Below are 18378 nucleotides of genomic sequence, written 5' to 3' on the forward strand. Positions count from 1 at the left end.
CATCACATTCCCAGTGGGTCAGAAGTTTACATACACTCAATTAGTATTTGGTAAATTGTTTAACTTGGGTCAAACGTTTTGGGTAGCCTTCCACAAGCTTCCAACAATAAGTTGGGTGAATTTTGGCCCATTCCTCCTGACAGAGCTGGTGTAACTGAGTCAGGTTTGTAGGCCTCCTTGCTCGCACACGCCTTTTCAGTTCTTCCCACAAATTCTCTATAGGATTGAGGTCAGGGCTTTGTGATGGCCACTCCAATACCTTGACTTTGTTGTCCTTAAGCCATTTTGCCACAACTTTGGAAGTATGCTTGGGATCAATGTCTATTTGGAAGACCCATTTCCGACCAAGCTTTAACTTCCTGACTGATGTCTTTAGATGTTTCTTCAATATAGCCACATAATTTTCCATCCTCATGATGCCATCTATTTTGTGAAGTGCAACAGTCCCTCCTGCAGCAAAGCACCCCTACAACATGATGCTGCCACCCCGTTCTTCACGGTTGGGATGGTGTTCTTCGGCTTGCAAGCATCCCTCTTTTTCCTCCAAACATAACGACGGTCATTATGGCCAAACGGTTCTATTTTTGTTTCATCAGACCAGAGGACATTTCTCCAAAAAGTACGATATTTGTCCCCATGTGCAGTTGCAAACCGTAGTCTGGCTTTTTAATGGCGGTTTTTGAGCAGTGGCTTCTTCCTTGCTGAGCGACCTTTCAGGTTATGTCGATTATAGGACTCGTTTTACTGTGGATATAGATACTTTTGTATCTGTTTCCTCCAGCATCTTCACAAGGTCCTTTGCTGTTGTTCTGGGATTGATTTGCACTTTTCGCACCAAAGTATGTTCATCCCTAGGAGACAGAACGCGTCTCCTTCCTGAGTGGTATGACGGCTGCGTGGTCCCATGGTGTTTATACTTGCGTACTATTGTTTGTACAGATGAACGTGGTACCTTCAGGAGTTTGGAAATTGCGCCAAAGGATGATCCAGACTTGTGGAGCTCTTTTCTTCTGATTTCTTGGCTGACTTCTTTTGATTTTTCCATGATGTCAAGCAAAGAGGCACTGAGTGTGAATGTAGGCCTTGAAATACATCCACAGAAACACCTCCAATTGACTCAAATGATGTCAATTAGCCTATCAGAAGCTTCTAGAGCCATGACAATTTTCTGGAATTTTCCAAGCTGTTTAAAGGCACAGTCAACTTAGTGTATGTAAACTTCTGACCCACTGGACTTGTGATATAGTGAATTATAAGTGAAATAATCTGTCTGTAAACAATTGTTGGAAAAATTACTTGTGTCATGCACAAAGTAGATGTCTTAACTGACATGCCAAACTGCTGTTTGTTAATAATGACTCCAACCTAAGTGTATGTAAACTTCTGACTTCAATTCTAGATTCAACCAGTTGGTGCCTAGTGGGATATACATCCTCTCCTCCCCCCCATCTTTCTCTCCCTTTCAGCTCTTAAGGTGTCTCTGTCATGGGTGTCTATCTCTTGCTCTTTACCTCAATTCTCTACTGCTCCTGAGGGTGATTCAGTGTGTATGTTGTGTCGCTACTGGTTTAAACATCTTGTTGACGTCTGTGTCGGCCATTGTTGGCTCTGGAGTCTGAGGACCTGTTGCCAAATCCTTTCTGCACTGTAGGACATGACAAAATGAATACTGCATTTCAGAAGGGTTTTGCATTCTGCCATCAAATGAAGATGTTTGCACAGTGTAACACACACAATCTGCCACATGTCGACACACATACACTGTCACACTGCTAAATCATTCAGTATGTAATAAGTATGCAGGGGGTGACCAGTGACAGACAGGCTCAGGTGGAGACACTAGGATGCACATGTGTCTTCCTCTCGCTGATCAGGGCTGAGCAAAATAATAACCAGCAGCTAGGTAGAGAAGTTGAATGGCGTTTCTGGCTGTTGTCATGTGAACCATAATCTGTTACCCATAAAAAGTGTTAATGGTTACATTTTGTGGAGTGTTTAAAAAAATTATAGGTTGGGAAGCTGCTCGAGACCTAGTCCTGGTTAGAAAATATTGGGGACACAGGTTTGGGATCCACTGTGTTAATGCTGATTAAAGAAGTCTAAGGTATCCTGTTTCCTCACTGATAGATAATGACATTGGACACCATGAGAGGGGGGGAAGACCATATATTGGAAGGACAAGGGAGCCTGGACACCTATGCTGGTGGTCAGTCATGTGCACTATGTTTGAAAAAGGCAAGTCGGTTAAGAACAAATTCTTATTCACAATAACAGCCTAGGAACAGTGGGTTAACTGCCTTGTTCAGAACGACAGATTTTTACCTTGTCAGCTCGTGATTCGATCCACCAACCTTTTTGTTACTGGCCCAACGCTCTAACCCCTAGGCTACCTCCATTAGGGCACATCAGTTTGCAGGTGCATATTGAATTCAGGGAAATGTCCTAAAGAAACAGGGTGGTGGGGATTAATATGTGTGCGTGCCTGCTCGCGAGTGTGTATGTAGCACTTAGGTGTATTGAGAGTGCAAGAGAGATCATGCACGTGTTTTAGTCTAAGGTGGAGGGGGTGGGGATAGATCGCTGACTAACCACTTGCTAACCTACACAACAGAAACCTCTGTTAGTGCACATTGAATTCACCATACATCTGAAGTGGCTAAGATGGGGGAGCACCTTAGCCCAATGGATGCTTTACTTCGTGATAGTTACAGAATGAGTAACCTATAAAATGACTTTAACACGTCTCCTGTGTTTTTATATGGCTTACTTGACTAATGCCCCTGGCCTGGGGTCAGCTGGTCTAGTCGGTGGAGACCGGCTGTCCTTGGCGACGGGTCAGCAGAAAGAGAGACAGATAAGAGATAAAGGCAGGCGGGTCACACAAGATGAGAGGGTGTCACAGTGTCTGTTGTCACGTCTGCAGTGAGTGACACAGCCAGCCTATTAATAGTCGTTCCTTCAGCAGGTCAATTAACCACAGCTTTGGCAATCAGCTCAATGCCAGCCAGACTAATGCCAAAACACCACTTATTTGACTGGAGAAAATGTTAATATTTTCAAGGAAGTTTGACCATTGCAAATGTCAATTTATTACAAATCATGTGGACTTATACTTTAGATTCAAGCAGCACCACAAAGAAATTGCTGAATCCAGAATTAAGCATAGTATGTTCGAATACAACTGATTTCTTGCACTAGTACATGTATTGTAGTCATTCAAGATATTCGCATTGAGCTTATGGAAGCAATTATTTCATTCACTAGTGCGGCTTAACCAACCAGGGGCATTCTAGACATGCACTTCCTGAGAGGAATGCCCTGGGCAATCTCCATAGCGCCCAAGCTAACGGGCACAGCCTGGTCTGAGGGGGTGATCTGTGGAGAGAGTCACGTCCACTGACCGATAAGACTGCAGGAATGGGAAAGGACAGAGCCAGGGAAATGTCCAAAGAAGCCAGGTTGGTGGGGATTAGTGTGTGTGTAGCAGTTAGGCGTGTTGAGTGCACGTGTTTCAGTCAAGGAGGGAGGGGATAGACTGCTGACTGACCGCTTGCTGACCTGCAATGGAACAGAAACCAGACAAGTCATCCAAGATAGAGGGCTGTAGAGGTGACTACCAGAATAGACCCACCAACAAATGTACAAGAGAATTTAGCCAGTCTAGAGGCAATAAACAGGTTTGTCACAGAGCAGATTAACTCTAACCCTTCCTTATGTCCTTATCAGACCTAACCCCAGTTTATATTTTGTCCTTAAACCACAATTCAGCTTTTAACTGTTAATGTGTACAATATCAAATCAACCTTCCTATATAGAACAGGTATGAGAAGAAATATCTCATCCTTATAACTCAAAGCCTCCCCCTCAGAAAATACATCTGTCCATGTCACAGGGTGAATGTTTTATATTAGGCAAAAAGATAAAGGCAGAATAAATACTAAATAATCATTTGCAGCTGATGGAACGTTTATTGGTTTAGTGCAAAGAGGAACCGTTTACATTCAGTAAGCAAACTACAATGAAAGGGCAGATTAAGGCAATATACTGTATAGAGAAATGTAGAATTTGCACAAATGCTTTGCCTCATACACATGTACTTTTCCAATAAGTTTTTCTGTAAGTCATAAGCAAACCAGCACTTAGAATGTACTATATAAACACTAGAAGCAACTCTGCTTCAAATGGAAGTTTCCAGTTGTTGTCCTATCCCCGTGTCCTCTCGAGAACTGTGGAGGGGGGGGGGGGGGAATGTAGGTCATTGAGGTAAACCCTTTAGCCAGCAAAGCCCAGCTCCTTGTAGGTGACGTCGATGTCAACTATGATCACACCCATCACCTGCCTCAGAGCTTCCTGTCCTGCCCCGCCTCCTCACCCATCATTTTGCAGATGATCTCAGTGATGAGCAGCAAGAGATGTTGATGTTTACTGGATAAAATCACTATAAAGGAAATTTCTCACTCAGCATTTTCGTAAACTAAGCATGACAGTGTCATGGTAAAACTGGAGTGAATGCAACAAATGTATGAATAAGGGGAAAAACAGTTTCAGATAAAGAGAGAAGTGAGAGAGACTGGAATCATTCATCCTCACCATGAAGTTGTTGAGGGCAATCCTATGCTTGGTGGCGTGGGTGGTTGCCAGGGGCTTAAGGATGGCAGCGGTCACCTTAAGCTTTCAGCAGCTCACCCAGCTTCATAAGCACAGTGGCCCCGTGGGCAGCTACTGCTGCGTTCCCTGACAGGTCACCCGTGGCGATGCCTGCGAACTTAGGGAACAACGTCTGGGTGCTCTGCAAACAGACTAGAGGAAAGGCGAGAGAGAGGAAGAGAGATTTGTAAGCGGAGTTCAGTCTACCATACAGACAGCATTTTTATTTTTAAGAACTCATTCCTGATTGCTATATCTACACATTGGCATCAACCCATTTCATAGCATTACATTCAACACAGTCCAGTAGTTGATGGCCAGAACCACTCCAGTCAATCGCTTAGCCAACTCAGTAAAGTCTGGCTCTGGTCCATGGCATTTCGTGCATCTTGCCGATGTGTCTGAGTATCAGTAAGAAAAACGTAACACCCTGGGCCAGAGTAAAGTACAGACCAATATTGTCCACTGACCAGCTCAGAACCAGTCCTCCGTGTTTGTTGTAGTCAGCCTCCACTGGCCCCCAGCACTTCAGAACCATGTCAAAGTTAGCCATGATCCGAGGAAGACAGACAGGAGACTAAGACATACAGTACAAATCAGGGCTTGGGTTTTAACTAATAAAACGGCATCCATTTTCATACGTGTCACTCAGGTTTACTCGCGCTCGTTGTCGCCAGTTTATTCATTATTACGCACACCTGCTGCTACCATCGTTACGTTCACCTGCGCCTCATGACTCACCTGGACTCCGTCGCCTTCCTGATTACCTCCCCTATATCTGTCACTCCCGTCGGTTCTTTCCCCAGGCGTTGTTTCGGTTTCATGTCCATTTCCATTTCCGTTTATTTGTTAAATTCGCTGCCTGTACTTGCTTCCCGATTATTAATTTACACGTTACAAGCAGCTATTTAATCACGTGTTACTTTTTTTTAAAATTCGAATTTACCTTCAATTTGAATTGACCCCCAGCCCTGTTACAAACGCGTACAGTAGGAAAGCTAATGTTTTCTGTGCGGAGCAGTCAGTGGGTTAGGAATAGACAGACGGAAGCTGAGTAGAGGAACAAATGAATAATATCAGATTTAACAGGACCAATGAAGCAGCCAAAAATACGAAATGATGGTTTTAATTTACATTATAACACTAATTCAGTAATGCATTAATCTAATCTAACATATGGCAAGTCTACTCAGCAAAACGCTATAGAAACAGTCAGCCATAAATCAGTGGATGGGAGAGGTTAGCTACGGATTGCATGCGTTGTTAGAGGTGGTAAATTAGGTGGCTAATTAGTAGGGGAGAGTTGAAGTAACTGACTGAAGTCAGTGAGTCAGCAGCACCACCTCAGTGGATCCAAAGCACTCTAGAAACGAGGATGTTACATTAGTTTGGTTTGTTTACTGCGTTCTAACACATGGCATGCAAAGTTGATAGTTGAACTTGCCAATACTAATAAAATATTAATCCAGATGTAAGTCTATTAAATGTTCTCTTTTCAAAGGCAACAGTGTAGGGACTGTAGTAATTAAGCCAAAGGTAATTTCCCAATAGCTTTTCATTGACCTTGTCCTCATAGGATTCTATACCCATAGGTCAAACATGGGCAGTCCACATCAGCCATAAAATACAGCCCCATCAGCTCCTCCACATGGTCTTTACTAGCTAATTGTTAGATATTAATGCACTGTTGGAGCTAGGAACACAAGCATTTCGCTACACCCGCAATAACATCTGCTAAATATGTGTATCTGACCAACAAAATTGTATTTTATACTCTAAACAATATAGCCGGATGTAGAGGCAGCAGACTTTTCTGTTCTACCGTATAATCAATTGCACCAACCTGGTGTTCCAGGTCTAAATCAGTCCCTGATTAGAAGGGGAACAATGAACAAACGCAGTGGAACTGGCGTCGAGGTCCAGAGTATAGGTTGAAAGCTCTGGACTATGGGCTTTCTGTGTACATGTATGTGTTGGTTTCTCGTCGAAGGACACTGACAGTCAAGCTGATGACAGGATTAGATGTCATACAGTTCAAGTAGTTTACTGAAATTAATTTTGGGTTACAATATCAGCTCACCCAAACTCTCACTCATGATTAATACTGCCTCAACAATAATGCTAGGTAAAAACAAACATTGTTTATTAAAGTGAATAAATATTTGATCCAAAAATGTATTTCTAAAGCAGGGCTACCCAACCCTCTTCCTGGAGATCTACCATCCTGTGGGTTTTCAGTCCAACCCTCATTTAACACACCCGATTATACTAATTAGCTGCTCAACAAGACCTCAACTAGCTGAATCAGATATGCTAAATTGGGGTAGGACTGAAAACCTATAGGAAGAGGGTTGGGCAGCCCTGTTTTAAAGCGTGACATAGAAGCATTGATACTGTACCAGTAAAGCAGGTAAATGTCCCGTGTCAATATTTCAAACTCCAAAATACTTTATAGTCAAACCCATCCCCAAACCATACTTTTTATACCTCCTCCCTCTCACGCACTCATCCCAGACCAACCATCAATCTCTCTCTCCAAGTTAACTCCACCTCTAAACCTTCTAGCCCGCCCTCCCGTTAGGTTACCAAATTATGATACCATACCAGTTAGATTCCTTTCTGTCCCTCACTGCATTGTGAATTCTATTGTCGCATAGTTCATAAGAAAAGACGGTTCCAAAATCAAGATTTCCAAATTCTGATTAGAAATGATTTCCAAAGTTGGTATGGTAATGCTCTATTGCTACAGTTCTTCAGAACTCTAAACCGTTTGCAGGCTCGGCCTAGTATGATAATTTAATAACATACATAAATCTCTCAATTGTTCATAATGTGTAAGAAATGCCATTTGACTCAATCCTATGACCCTTAGTATACGACAATAGCAGTGGTGTGATGCCGACAGCATTGCTTTCTTTATGACACACTCATTGTTTTGAACAGGGCGAAAGAGCATCTGTCCTTTACAAATACATTGTTGGCATGGTCAAAGGCAAATGCTGCCAAAAGTCAGCAAATGAGAAAAGCAGTTGTTACACTGCAATGACAGAAACCTTTGAACCTAAGGCCAAACTGGACTGTGACTCTCATATATGTCCATGAATAGGCTATACATTGTCACAATCTATCTTCCTTCCTTCCTTTCTGTCTCTCTCTCTCCTTTATCTCACACCTCTGTCCCTTTTTGCCATTATCCCCATCTCTTTCTCCTCTCCTATCTTTCTCTCTCTTCAGTCACCACTCTCTTCAGTCACCATGTAGCTTTATAAATAACTGCTGGCAGCAGCCAGGACCACAATACAGTTTTGCCAGATAATTTAAGTATGGATATGTTTAGTCACTAGCCCTTTTCCCTCCTTTACTGGGGTTCAAGTTCAGGTCAAGTTTAAACCCAACCGACTGATGGTATACTCTATTTTGTTCTACTGAGCTACTGAGGAATTGTTTTAAGAAGGTCACACCAAGGAACATTTAGCTATTTGATTTGGAATTTTAAGACCCCTTGAATTATCCCCAAAATATATTTAAAAAATAATTTAATAAAAAATATATTTTGAGCCTTACTGCTATTAGCCTATACAAGCGCATTGAATAACAGATTCACTACATGGAACAACAGATAGTCCCTAAATAATATCAAAAAGGAGGTTTGTTCTGAAGTGTCTCTCCTATATCTATTCTCAAACTATTGTAGGCTTAGGGTTTTACCATTTCTGCCACCTGGTGACCTTTTGCAGATACAACAGCATCCACTTTGTTTGTTTAAAAGGCCTTGTCGTCCACCTCTAGAATGTTTCCAAGGCTGGAATTTCCTCACTCGTTTTTAAAATGACTTTTGTTTTTCATGCCGATAGGCTAAATGTCAGGAAATGTTTCAAAATTATTTTTGTTTTTCATGCCAATAAGGCTACATGTCACGAAATTGTTGGAACAGACAAATTCTGCAACAAACTAGGCCAATGCCTTGAGCTATACTCAGATGGAAAAAATATATATTGGGGACAAAGACACGTTGTTTGTAGTCTTGACCACTTGTTTGGTTTATTGCTAGAACGATATGATTCTGGATACTTTGTGACCGCACCTTGTCTTGTTAACGCCTCGTGTTAACCCGCCCTGTTCTCCTGACAAATAATGTGATTGGATAATGTCTGAAATATAATTGGCGCGTGCACTTGTCAATAATTTAACCGGCCGCTAGCTGTCCAATGTTATTCGCTAAGGGGGAGACGCATTCACGTTTCATTGGTCAAAATAACACGTATCACTTCACCCGGAAGTAATGGAGAAGCATTTTGTAGGTTACATAAGCATGAATAGTTGTTTCTATTTCATATCTAACGTTTATTATATATATATATTTAATATATCGATGCTCTGGACGTATAGTGCTTATGTTTAGTTAACAACCCGACTTTGACGTTGGTCTTTCAGAATAATGCAAACTTTGAAAGGAGTCAGACACTTGATGACATCAGCTACCATGAAACAAGCAGGTAAGAATGAATCCTTTTTTGATCGTCAGAACTTATGGGAGCTGTCTTTACATGAACTTAGTGAACTCATTAGTGTGTTGTTTGTTTGTTGAGCTTCTTATAACACTTCCTCGTGCACTATTACTGAATGTTTTGTCATGTTAAATGCTTAGTAATGCGTCTTAACAGTAATTGCCCTTCAGTGACAGAGTTCAATATGCCAGTGCCGTGGGGAGAGATAAGGGGCAAGGTCTGGGGACCTGACCATGGTCGACCAATACTCTGCCTGCACGGCTGGGCAGACAACTGTGGCACTTTCAACACTCTCATTCCACTGCTGCCAAAAGGTGTGTAGGCTGTCTGCCGGCTAGATCAGCACAGAGAATTATACAATAGATTCATGAGAACTTGTCATTGGAATTGGAAGGACATTCAGTTGCATAGTTGTTCAGTACGGATTGAGTCAGGCTCTTACACTCTCTCTCTCTCTCTCTCTCTCTCTCTCATATATTCATATATATATATATACATACATACACAGAGTGGAAGTGTGTAGCTGTGGATATGGCTGGCCATGGCCTCTCCTCCCATAGACCTCCTGGAGTCTTCTACAGCTTTCCTGCTTATGTGGCTGACATACGGCGAGTCATTGGAGGTATTAATAATTATTGAAATGAATTTAGTGGATGCATATATTTGTCCTATTTCACACAGGCACAAGTGTGTATTAATACAAATGTGTGAATTGGAAATGTGTGTTTTGCATATCCCACTCTCTCTGAGACACCCTCTGAGAATGGGGTCACGGCCAGTGTCTGCCTGGAGTCGACCCTGGAGCAATTAGGGTTAAGTGCCGACCTTTCGGTTACTGGCCCAATGCTCAAACCACTTGGCTACTTGCTGGTTTGAGCTTATTCAGACCAATGTGACCTTTGCTCCAGTAAGAGCTGAAAAGCAATGTTTGAAAGTGAAGTTAGACACAGCTATATGAGGTTTCCTCATTCTTTCTCTCCTATGTAGGTGTAATTTTAAAGTATGATGCTACATTTAGCAGATCTATCTATCTATCTAATCCATTGAAATGGTTTGCAGCTCTCCAATGGAAGAGATTCTCTATTATCGGACACAGTATGGGTGAGTGACTGTTCATCTTCATGTTAATCTCTCTTCCACTCATTGTGTTCTGATCAGACATTGTTGTTTTCCTTTCTGTACAGACATCTGATCATGTGCTCTCCATTGTACAGGTGGCAATGTAGCTGGAATAGTAAGCATCTTAAAAAAATAAGCATGTTAATGCTGTTTCATATCTGTGTGTCTCTTCGCAATTAACAATATCCAGAGACAGTACCTGTGTATGGTGTGTGTGTGTAACCATGTCCTGTTGTCTTTGTCCAGTTCAGTGCATTGTATCCAGAGATGGTGGATTCAGTGGTTCTCCTGGACTCCTATGGATTCTTACCCACAGACGCGGTACTGAAATACTCAACTCTTTTATCATTTTCTCCTTGGAACTGTTCAGGACATCCGCATTTTATAATGTCTCTCTACCATTGTGTCTCTTACCCTAGAAGGAATTGCATACGGTGATAAGACAGGGATTAGAAGGAATGCTTGAGTTTGAGAAGAAGAAAGATGGGAAGAAAGAGAAGGTTTACACCTATGAGAACGCATTGATGAGGTAAGACCACACTTCCTTGTTTTACAATGACACTTCTGTTATGTTGGGCTGTCTGGCCATAATCTCTCTGCTCTGATAATCATAGTCATTTCGTCACTCCTATGATGTGTTAATCACTTCCAGGCTTTTGGCAGCAAACCCCTCTCTCTCGGAGCAGTCAGCCCACATTCTTCTAGAACGAGGACTCGCTCAGGTTGAAGGAGGTAAAATGATAATTCTCTCCCGCTCGCTCTATCTCACATTGTCTTTTTTTTCTCTTTTCACTTTGTTTCTCCTTCTTGTCATCTGTCGTACTCATATCATTGTAATATAATAGTAATACTAACACTTTCTATTTTTATCTCATAGGGGTGGTGTTCACCCGAGACTTTAGAATCAATCTGGTAAGACTAATCTTTTTGTGGTAATAGTCCTCATAAAAAAAGATGTACTTTAGTTGATTTGTATATTTGTATCTGTTTCTAGGAATGCTAATGTGTTCTGTTTCAGAAAAACGTTGTGCGTGTCAGTCTGGAGCAGAGTCTGGAGTTGCAGTCCAGGATACAGGCCAGAGTTCTAGTAGTGCTGTAGGACACTCTCTCATCATTACACCATTTCACAATTATTACAGGATTATTACACTGTTTCTATTGTCACTTTACCACAACGTCAAGCACACATTTTCTTTTTACTGCTAATATGTTTTACTTGAAGATCTCTAATTCTCCTGATAGGGCGGAGGAGGGGTTTGAGAAGATGTTTTCTGAACCACAACAGAAGACATTTACCTCAACGCTACTTCAAGGGTATAAAGACCAAAGCGTGAGTATACTTACGTATACACCTTGTTTCTTTGTAAATATGTCCTACTCACATTCTAATGTCACTTATGGTTGCGACTGAAACATTTAACGTAATATTTGTATGTTGTTACTGCTTCTTGCAGCTACAGTACTGTATAGATAACTAAGCAGAGAAGTTTTAGCTGCAAACACGGACCTACATACTGGCACTCAGATTGGTCAAATGCAGGGTTTTTGGGAAAGAATAGTTTATATGTATTTGTTTTCAATTCCCCCCCCCCCCTCCCCCCTCTTTGTGTCTCTGTCTGGTCTGGTCTTGTATGTCTCTCAGGGCATGGTGGTTAACGTACCTGGTGATCATCATGTCCACCTGAACACCCCTGAGACTGTGGCTCAACTCATCACTGACTTCCTCCAGAAAGAAGCTCCTTCACACAGCACTGCAGAGGATACACAGGCAGCCAAGTTATAATCCCCCGCCCCTCCCCCACTGTGTTAGTTAGTGTTTACAACTCTCAGATACGTGCAGTGTGCCTGTAGCCTTCCGGGTGCCATCCATCCATTCATAACATGAGCAGTATTAAAGGTAGACTCAGCGACATGGCGTAGATGCAGAAAGTAAATAGCATAGTGGGTACATTTCCGCAACAATTCCTGCTGAACCCGTGAGCTGGACTGTGTGAGAGCAAAGTCTTGTATCTCACTCATCTCAATATCCGCGGTGCTGCCCGTGGCAACGTCATTCTGCTGAATCTACCCATAATATGAGACTGGATCAGTTTACAAATCTGTAGACATAGAATAAATTGCTACTTGTGCAAATAGACAACTGTTGCATAAACAGACTTTAAAGACTTTGAGACCATAATATTTATTATATTGTGCTGTATCTAAATCACACCAATACTTTTTTAACGGCAGTCTGTCGAGCTAGAATACTTGATGTTTACCAGTTTCTGTATGTCATGTCTTTTTAGAACTGGGCTGTTTTCTCCCAACTGATGACCCGGTGATGCCTTACAGTGCCTTGCTACTGGTCAGAACCTATTGAAATGCATTCATATTTGAATAAATCACACATTTTTTTTATAGAAAATTGTATAGGGTTCGGCTTCACACCAATCAGATGCAGACCTACATGTCCACTTCCTGGATGTGGCCCAATGAGAAGTGGATTAGAGGTTGATCTATCAAGCTTATCTTTCCTACATATGGTCTTAGAGCTGAGTAACAATCATTCAATTAATTGGACAAAGGCTTCTTCCTGGTACAGTTTGACGATAAATAGGTCATCCTTCCTGCTCTTCAGTCTTATTTTAGTCATTGTCTCAGATAAAAGTAATTGTCTCAGACGTCAAAAACATGACATGTTGTGCTTTGTAGATGAGCAGTCTCCTTATAAGGAAATCATATTGCTTCTGCCTGAGTGACGGATATGAAGGAGAACATTACCTTCTTACTCTGTGATGTTTTGTGCGTTTAAATGAACTGGAATCGATTTCATGCAGAGGCTGGAGGCGACCTGGTCCAAAAAAACACCACAATAACCGTTGCATAACATCCGCCTCCACCCATCACTAGGGCTGTTGTCATAGCAATGCCCCCCTCCTCCCCTCCCTTTGAATGTGACGTCAGAACCCAGAGCAGTATGATGAACCTCTCTGTCATCTGTACAGAGAGATCACCTTGGATTATATTATACCATCCAGCTGACGGTTGTGCTGCATTAGACCAATACATCATCTGATTAGTGACTCCATTGCTCCTCCATTTTACACTAACACCATATTCAGAGGAAGGCGGGCACAGCAGAGACCACAGGTACGTGCCGAAACCTGCTAGCTACCGTGGGGTGATATTTTTTGTCATGATCATATACAGTTACTCTAGCAGCTAATGTGTGCAATCAGTTACAGTGGACATAATCTACTGACACAGTAAAAGGATGGCGAAGCATGTTAAGAGGAGTATTTGAATGGCAATAGCCTGCCACAACTAATATACCTTAACACAGAGGACCATTTTATAGTAAATTTCGATAGGGCAGTTGCTTGCCCATAATAGTTGACTTGAGATTGTGAATAAGGAGTACGTTTCCAGGTAAAGCTGCACCATGTGTACAATAGGTAGATTGTGTTTGGTATTTGATCATTAGCTCACAATCTAATGTCCCCCGTCCTCCTGTACCGCTCCGTAACAGTACCATGTCCTGGATGTTCCTGGACTGGTTTGTCCCCGTCTACCTGCTGGTGTCGGTCCTGGTGCTGGCCGGCTTCGGCGCCTGTCTCTACTTCCTCGAGCCAGGGCTTCAGGACGCACACAAGTGGAGCAACAAGACTGTGAAGCACCATCCGCTGGTGGTCAGCTTGAACAGGAAAGACGAAGATGGCAATGCCCTCATATGATATGACCACACACACTACAGGAAGGACAGAAGCTGACCACATGGAGTGGAGCTGGGACTGGAGGACCGCAGGATGGTAGATACAGACAGACACCTCCTGAGAGGTTTGGGACGTGAGAGGCCTAATTGGGAAGAAACAGCATTGAGAGGAAGGCACTGTGGTCAGGTGGTGCCACCCTTTGAAATGTGAAATAACGTTTTCATCGAGAGGGGAAACAAAAAAAGAGGTCATTTGAACAAAGTGTTCCTGTTTTCATGTTCATATTTGTGCCATTTCATGATTGTGCCAATTTTTACATATCTTTTGTAACCAGACATTCACTGCATTTATCACGATGTTTATGTATCTCAGTGCATTTGAAGCTGACTAATAAAGTGCAATACATTTCTAAATGTTGAAACCACAAAATCAGTTTTCTAAAAATGTCAATATGGCAGCTGCTATCAAGTCTCTTGTTTGGAAGTATTTGTAAAGGTGTTTGAATGAAACTGTAAATTGCATTCAGTAATGATATCAGTTATGTGCCAAATAGATTGATGATTAAATTGGTTCAAGATGCCAAAATAATCCATTCAGAGGTCGATCCTAAGAAAACATTTGTATTTTTATTCTCATCACACTGTCCTTTTTTACTGAAGGATGGTGGGAAAAAAGTATGTATGTATCATTTTGCACTTTTGACCATGTTGCCATAATTATATATTCATAAGAAATAACAAAATAAATGGATTTATCACCACTTGAATACCCCGTGTTATGCACTAATTCTCAGCCCTGAAAAAAGTAAAACAAAAAGTGGAACATTTTTCAAAGATGTGTTTCAAGATTCTCCACTGGGAAGCATTGTAGTTGTTTATCCACAGACACAGACTATGTTTCCCATAGACAAACAAAATGAGGAGGGTGGGAGTGGGTGAGTGAAACAGTGCAGCTTTAGATGAGAGGAATGGGGAGAATGTAACTTTGGTACACACGACTTCCAGCTGTTCTCCCAGTCTCTCCCTCTCTCTCTCACACTCGTTTTCTCTCTCACTCCATGTCAACGACCCAGATAGAGCCTATCGCATACACTCAGGTCAGTGCTTGTTTAACTGTATACTCATCTTTATGTTTATTTTTAGTTGATCAGGCTTGCAGTCTTCTGTAATGCAATGTAATGCAGATGACTATTTGAGTATGCAAGTTTTCTGCTATGCCTTTTACATTAAAGTTATGTTTCTTATAGACCTACTGCCAAACGTACAATAAAATATATAAACATAACATTTTTTAAAGTAACATAAAATGTCATTCTCTCCCATTAACCTTCTCTCACTCCCTACTCATCAAAACTGCCTGGCTCTGCAGGTATTCATAATTTCTCTTTGCAATGAGTTTTGATAACCAACTTGCAACTTGCACCTCCAAACAACCCCAGAAACACCTACTAGTCCCAGCGCCCCCTCCTCTCCAGCTCTCACCTATTGTCACAAAGAAACCCATCCAGATCTCCTCCTTTGACAGCCAGGGACTCCATCTTCACACAGAGAGGACTCTTGGCAACAGGACAACACATCCTATTCTAAAGCTCAAACCTGGTGTGTCTCCGACACTTCCTACTCCTAAGGTCAGGCTAGGCCCATCCCCAACACTTCCTACTCCTAAGGTCAGGCTAGGCCCATCCCCATCACTTCCTACCCCGAAGCCTATTTGGAAAGTTCCTATTCCAAATCCTAGCATCTCTCCAAAAGTTCCTATTCCAAATCATAGTGTTTCGCCACCACTTATCATTACAAACCCAGACCTCTCTCCAAGCCTTTCCATCCCAAAGATCCGGCTTGGCCAATCTCCAAAACTGTACTGTCAAACAATGCCATTGGAGAGCCAAGGCACAAAACAGACCTCCCCGGTGGCCAAAGAAAGATGGGCCCGTTCAATCCCTATCTCTAGTACTAAAGGTCAGGCTGAGCATCGTAACCAGTGTTCCCCTAAACCAGCAACCCATGACATACTTGACGAAGAGGTTCTGATGGACTTTGTAACACGTTCTGGGTTGATGAAACCTGTACCAACATCTTATTCTAGAGGTGTAGGCACACCGCCTGATACGTACACCCATTCCTCTCCACAATCTCAACAGCCAGGGCGCTACAGGACAAGAGGCATGAAGTCTCAGGACCCTAACTTGTTGCAGGCCAGGCTCGGACTAAGGAAAACAGGAAGGATAACAAACTACAGTCCTGGATTTTTTCTAGGTAAGGATGGCATTTCCAAGCAAAAGGTTACTGACACAATATCTGAACCAAGACCAAATGACCTGGTAACCCCATCAGGTACTGCTCTGTCAGGAGGTGTGTCAGCCAGACAAAATGTTGTCTCAAGGAGGAAAGTTCCAATTATTGTTGAGAATGATTCTCAATCAATTCATTTTCAGTTTATGTCAAAGAGGGGTGGACAGGGGTCCCAATGTGGCCTTGCTTCACCAAAAACATTAAAACACATTGGACATCTTCAGAAGGGACTTCAGTCTCAGGCTGCCAGCGTATATGCTGGTCTACTACCTTTCAGTCAAAAGGAATACTGTCAAAGTGCTTCTCCTCCTATGCCTCCCAAGACACCATCTTGGAAAGAACACCTAAGTCGATCAACATCTGCAGCAGTTACAGAAGTCAAAAGAAGCAGCTATGACCTCAACCCTCAGGCAAAGAAGGGAGCAACATTCATAAAGGACTTTACCACCAAAGAGTCTCATCTGGAAGAGTCTACAAAGACAATCTTAGATGCTGCATTTCAACCTTTAGCACAAGCCAGCCCTAGTAGAAAATACAAGAACCTCCAAAGACCCAAATTCTGGACTAGACCTCAGTGTCAAAGTCTACCGACCGATACACAAACCATTGAGAGGAAACGGAATCAATCTAACCAGTCAAATAGCAACATTTTGATGGGTAGGTGTCTTTTAGAAGTCAGTCAGAAGCAGGAAGCCCTTCAGTCTGGGGTTAAAAGCGACAACTCCCAGACATGTCTGCTGGTACCTCTAACACAGGGGGCCTCCCTCACACCCTCTACCCTGTCAGAGGCCCCTGAGAGATCAACTATTAAACATGGACAGGGCTTGGATTTGGACCATTGCCAAAATATCAATAGTGGTCAAGTTACAGAATCCACCAAACCCAATCTAGATGAATGTGTGCTGCACAGTGGAAGCGTTCCCAAAATGTTCAGCCAATCACAGAAACCTATTTTACATCCTGTCCAATCGGCTTTACGAATGGTGAAGAACAACGATGGCAATCACAAAGGAGTCCAAGGACTAAGGCCAGTTCATCTAGAACCCACCCAAACAGGTCCACCTCCACCACCTGACCATGAGAGGCCCAACATAAACCCATCAGAATATTCCTCAGAAGAATGGACTGTGCACTGGCTCCTGTCTATGGAGGGCAACCAGCAGCACAAAACACCACAGGTTGGCCCAGATTCAGCAGAGGTCGCTGAGCAACCATCCCAACCCCAGAGCCAGGGTATAGACTGCTACATACCAGGAGAGATGGATATCTCACCATCACATGAATTGGATCACCCTCTTTCAAGCATGACGTTTGTTGATGAAGAGGCAGAGAAATTACATGATGACATCACCACACCTCCTCGAGTGTATTTGTCAATGGGTGAGTAATGAGGAAAAAGTTTCAAAGAAGGCCATGCACAAAATCGGATTTGTTGGTTAAAATTTATCTTTATTCAGACTTAACATATTACTCTGAAAGTCAGGATGAGAGAGAGAATGAAAGAAGAGAGAGAGAGAGAGAGAGAGAGAGAGAGAGAGAGAGAGAGAGAGAGAGAGAGAGAGAGAGAGAGAGAGAGAGAGGAGGGGGGTCAAAGAAGGCACTGGAGGGAATTTGAGACATGGCTCCTTATCAGAAGAGTAACAGACATGCAAAAACTGTGTGATAAAACCAAGTTTGGGGGAACAGTGGGGTAAAGTGAGTGACACATGACACAACACAAAAAGTCTGCACAACATGTAGACTAGAGAGAACAAACAAACTTAGACAACATGAACACAAAAGACAGCAGTGTGAGAACTTAAGAGCTAACAACAAAACGCCATATATGTGAGTATGGTACTATTTGATCATTGGATGCAAATGCTTCTCCTTTCAATTTTGTGGTGTGCTGTGACTGATTCAATGCATTTTGAAATATGGAATGTTGTAGTTAGGCCCAGGGTTGGGGAGTAACTGATTACATGTAATCTGAAGGGGGAAAACTGTAACTGTAATCAGTTACGTTACCAATAAAAATATTGTAATCAAATTACAGATACTTAAAAAAAAAACATGATTACTTCTTGGATTACTTTTAAATTCAGAAAGGATGTTTGCGGAAAAAAATACATTATGATA

General features: G+C 42.3%; 2 protein-coding genes and 1 pseudogene across 6 annotated transcripts in view; 2 read left to right on the top strand and 1 right to left on the bottom strand.

The window, feature by feature from the left end:
- Window positions 1–3945: 3945 nt before the first annotated feature.
- LOC115103665 (myoglobin-like) lies at window positions 3946–6750 on the bottom strand (annotated as a pseudogene).
- Window positions 6751–8911: 2161 nt separating this feature from the next.
- Window positions 8912–12889, top strand: LOC115104387 (serine hydrolase-like protein). Of its 4 annotated transcripts, none has more exons than XM_029625817.2 (13): window positions 8912–8944; window positions 9082–9143; window positions 9312–9469; window positions 9664–9777; window positions 10215–10256; window positions 10370–10389; window positions 10521–10595; window positions 10694–10803; window positions 10927–11006; window positions 11152–11186; window positions 11293–11369; window positions 11517–11604; window positions 11917–12889. In XM_029625817.2, exons 1-13 carry the CDS (start codon window positions 8930–8932, stop codon window positions 12055–12057), a joined length of 1017 nt encoding a protein of 338 aa, XP_029481677.2. In that variant the 5' UTR covers window positions 8912–8929; the 3' UTR covers window positions 12058–12889. The 4 variants fall into 4 exon arrangements, with proteins under 4 accessions (XP_029481677.2, XP_064862223.1, XP_064862225.1 ...); XM_065006151.1 differs by having other exon boundaries at window positions 10697–10803; XM_065006153.1 differs by having other exon boundaries at window positions 8920–8944; window positions 9326–9469.
- Window positions 12890–17951: 5062 nt separating this feature from the next.
- Window positions 17952–18378, top strand: part of LOC115103667 (neuronal-specific septin-3-like) — a 34319-nt gene continuing 33892 nt past the window's right edge. Inside the window, exon 1 of one of the 2 annotated variants that reach the window (XM_065006154.1) lies at window positions 17952–18087. The gene's annotated coding sequence lies outside the window, so the exon portion shown is untranslated. The remainder of the gene's footprint in view (window positions 18088–18378) is intronic. The other variant, XM_029624510.2, reaches the window with a different exon arrangement.

Source organism: Oncorhynchus nerka, linkage group LG21, assembly GCF_034236695.1.
Source record: "Oncorhynchus nerka isolate Pitt River linkage group LG21, Oner_Uvic_2.0, whole genome shotgun sequence".
Classification (NCBI taxonomy): Eukaryota; Metazoa; Chordata; class Actinopteri; order Salmoniformes; family Salmonidae; genus Oncorhynchus; species Oncorhynchus nerka.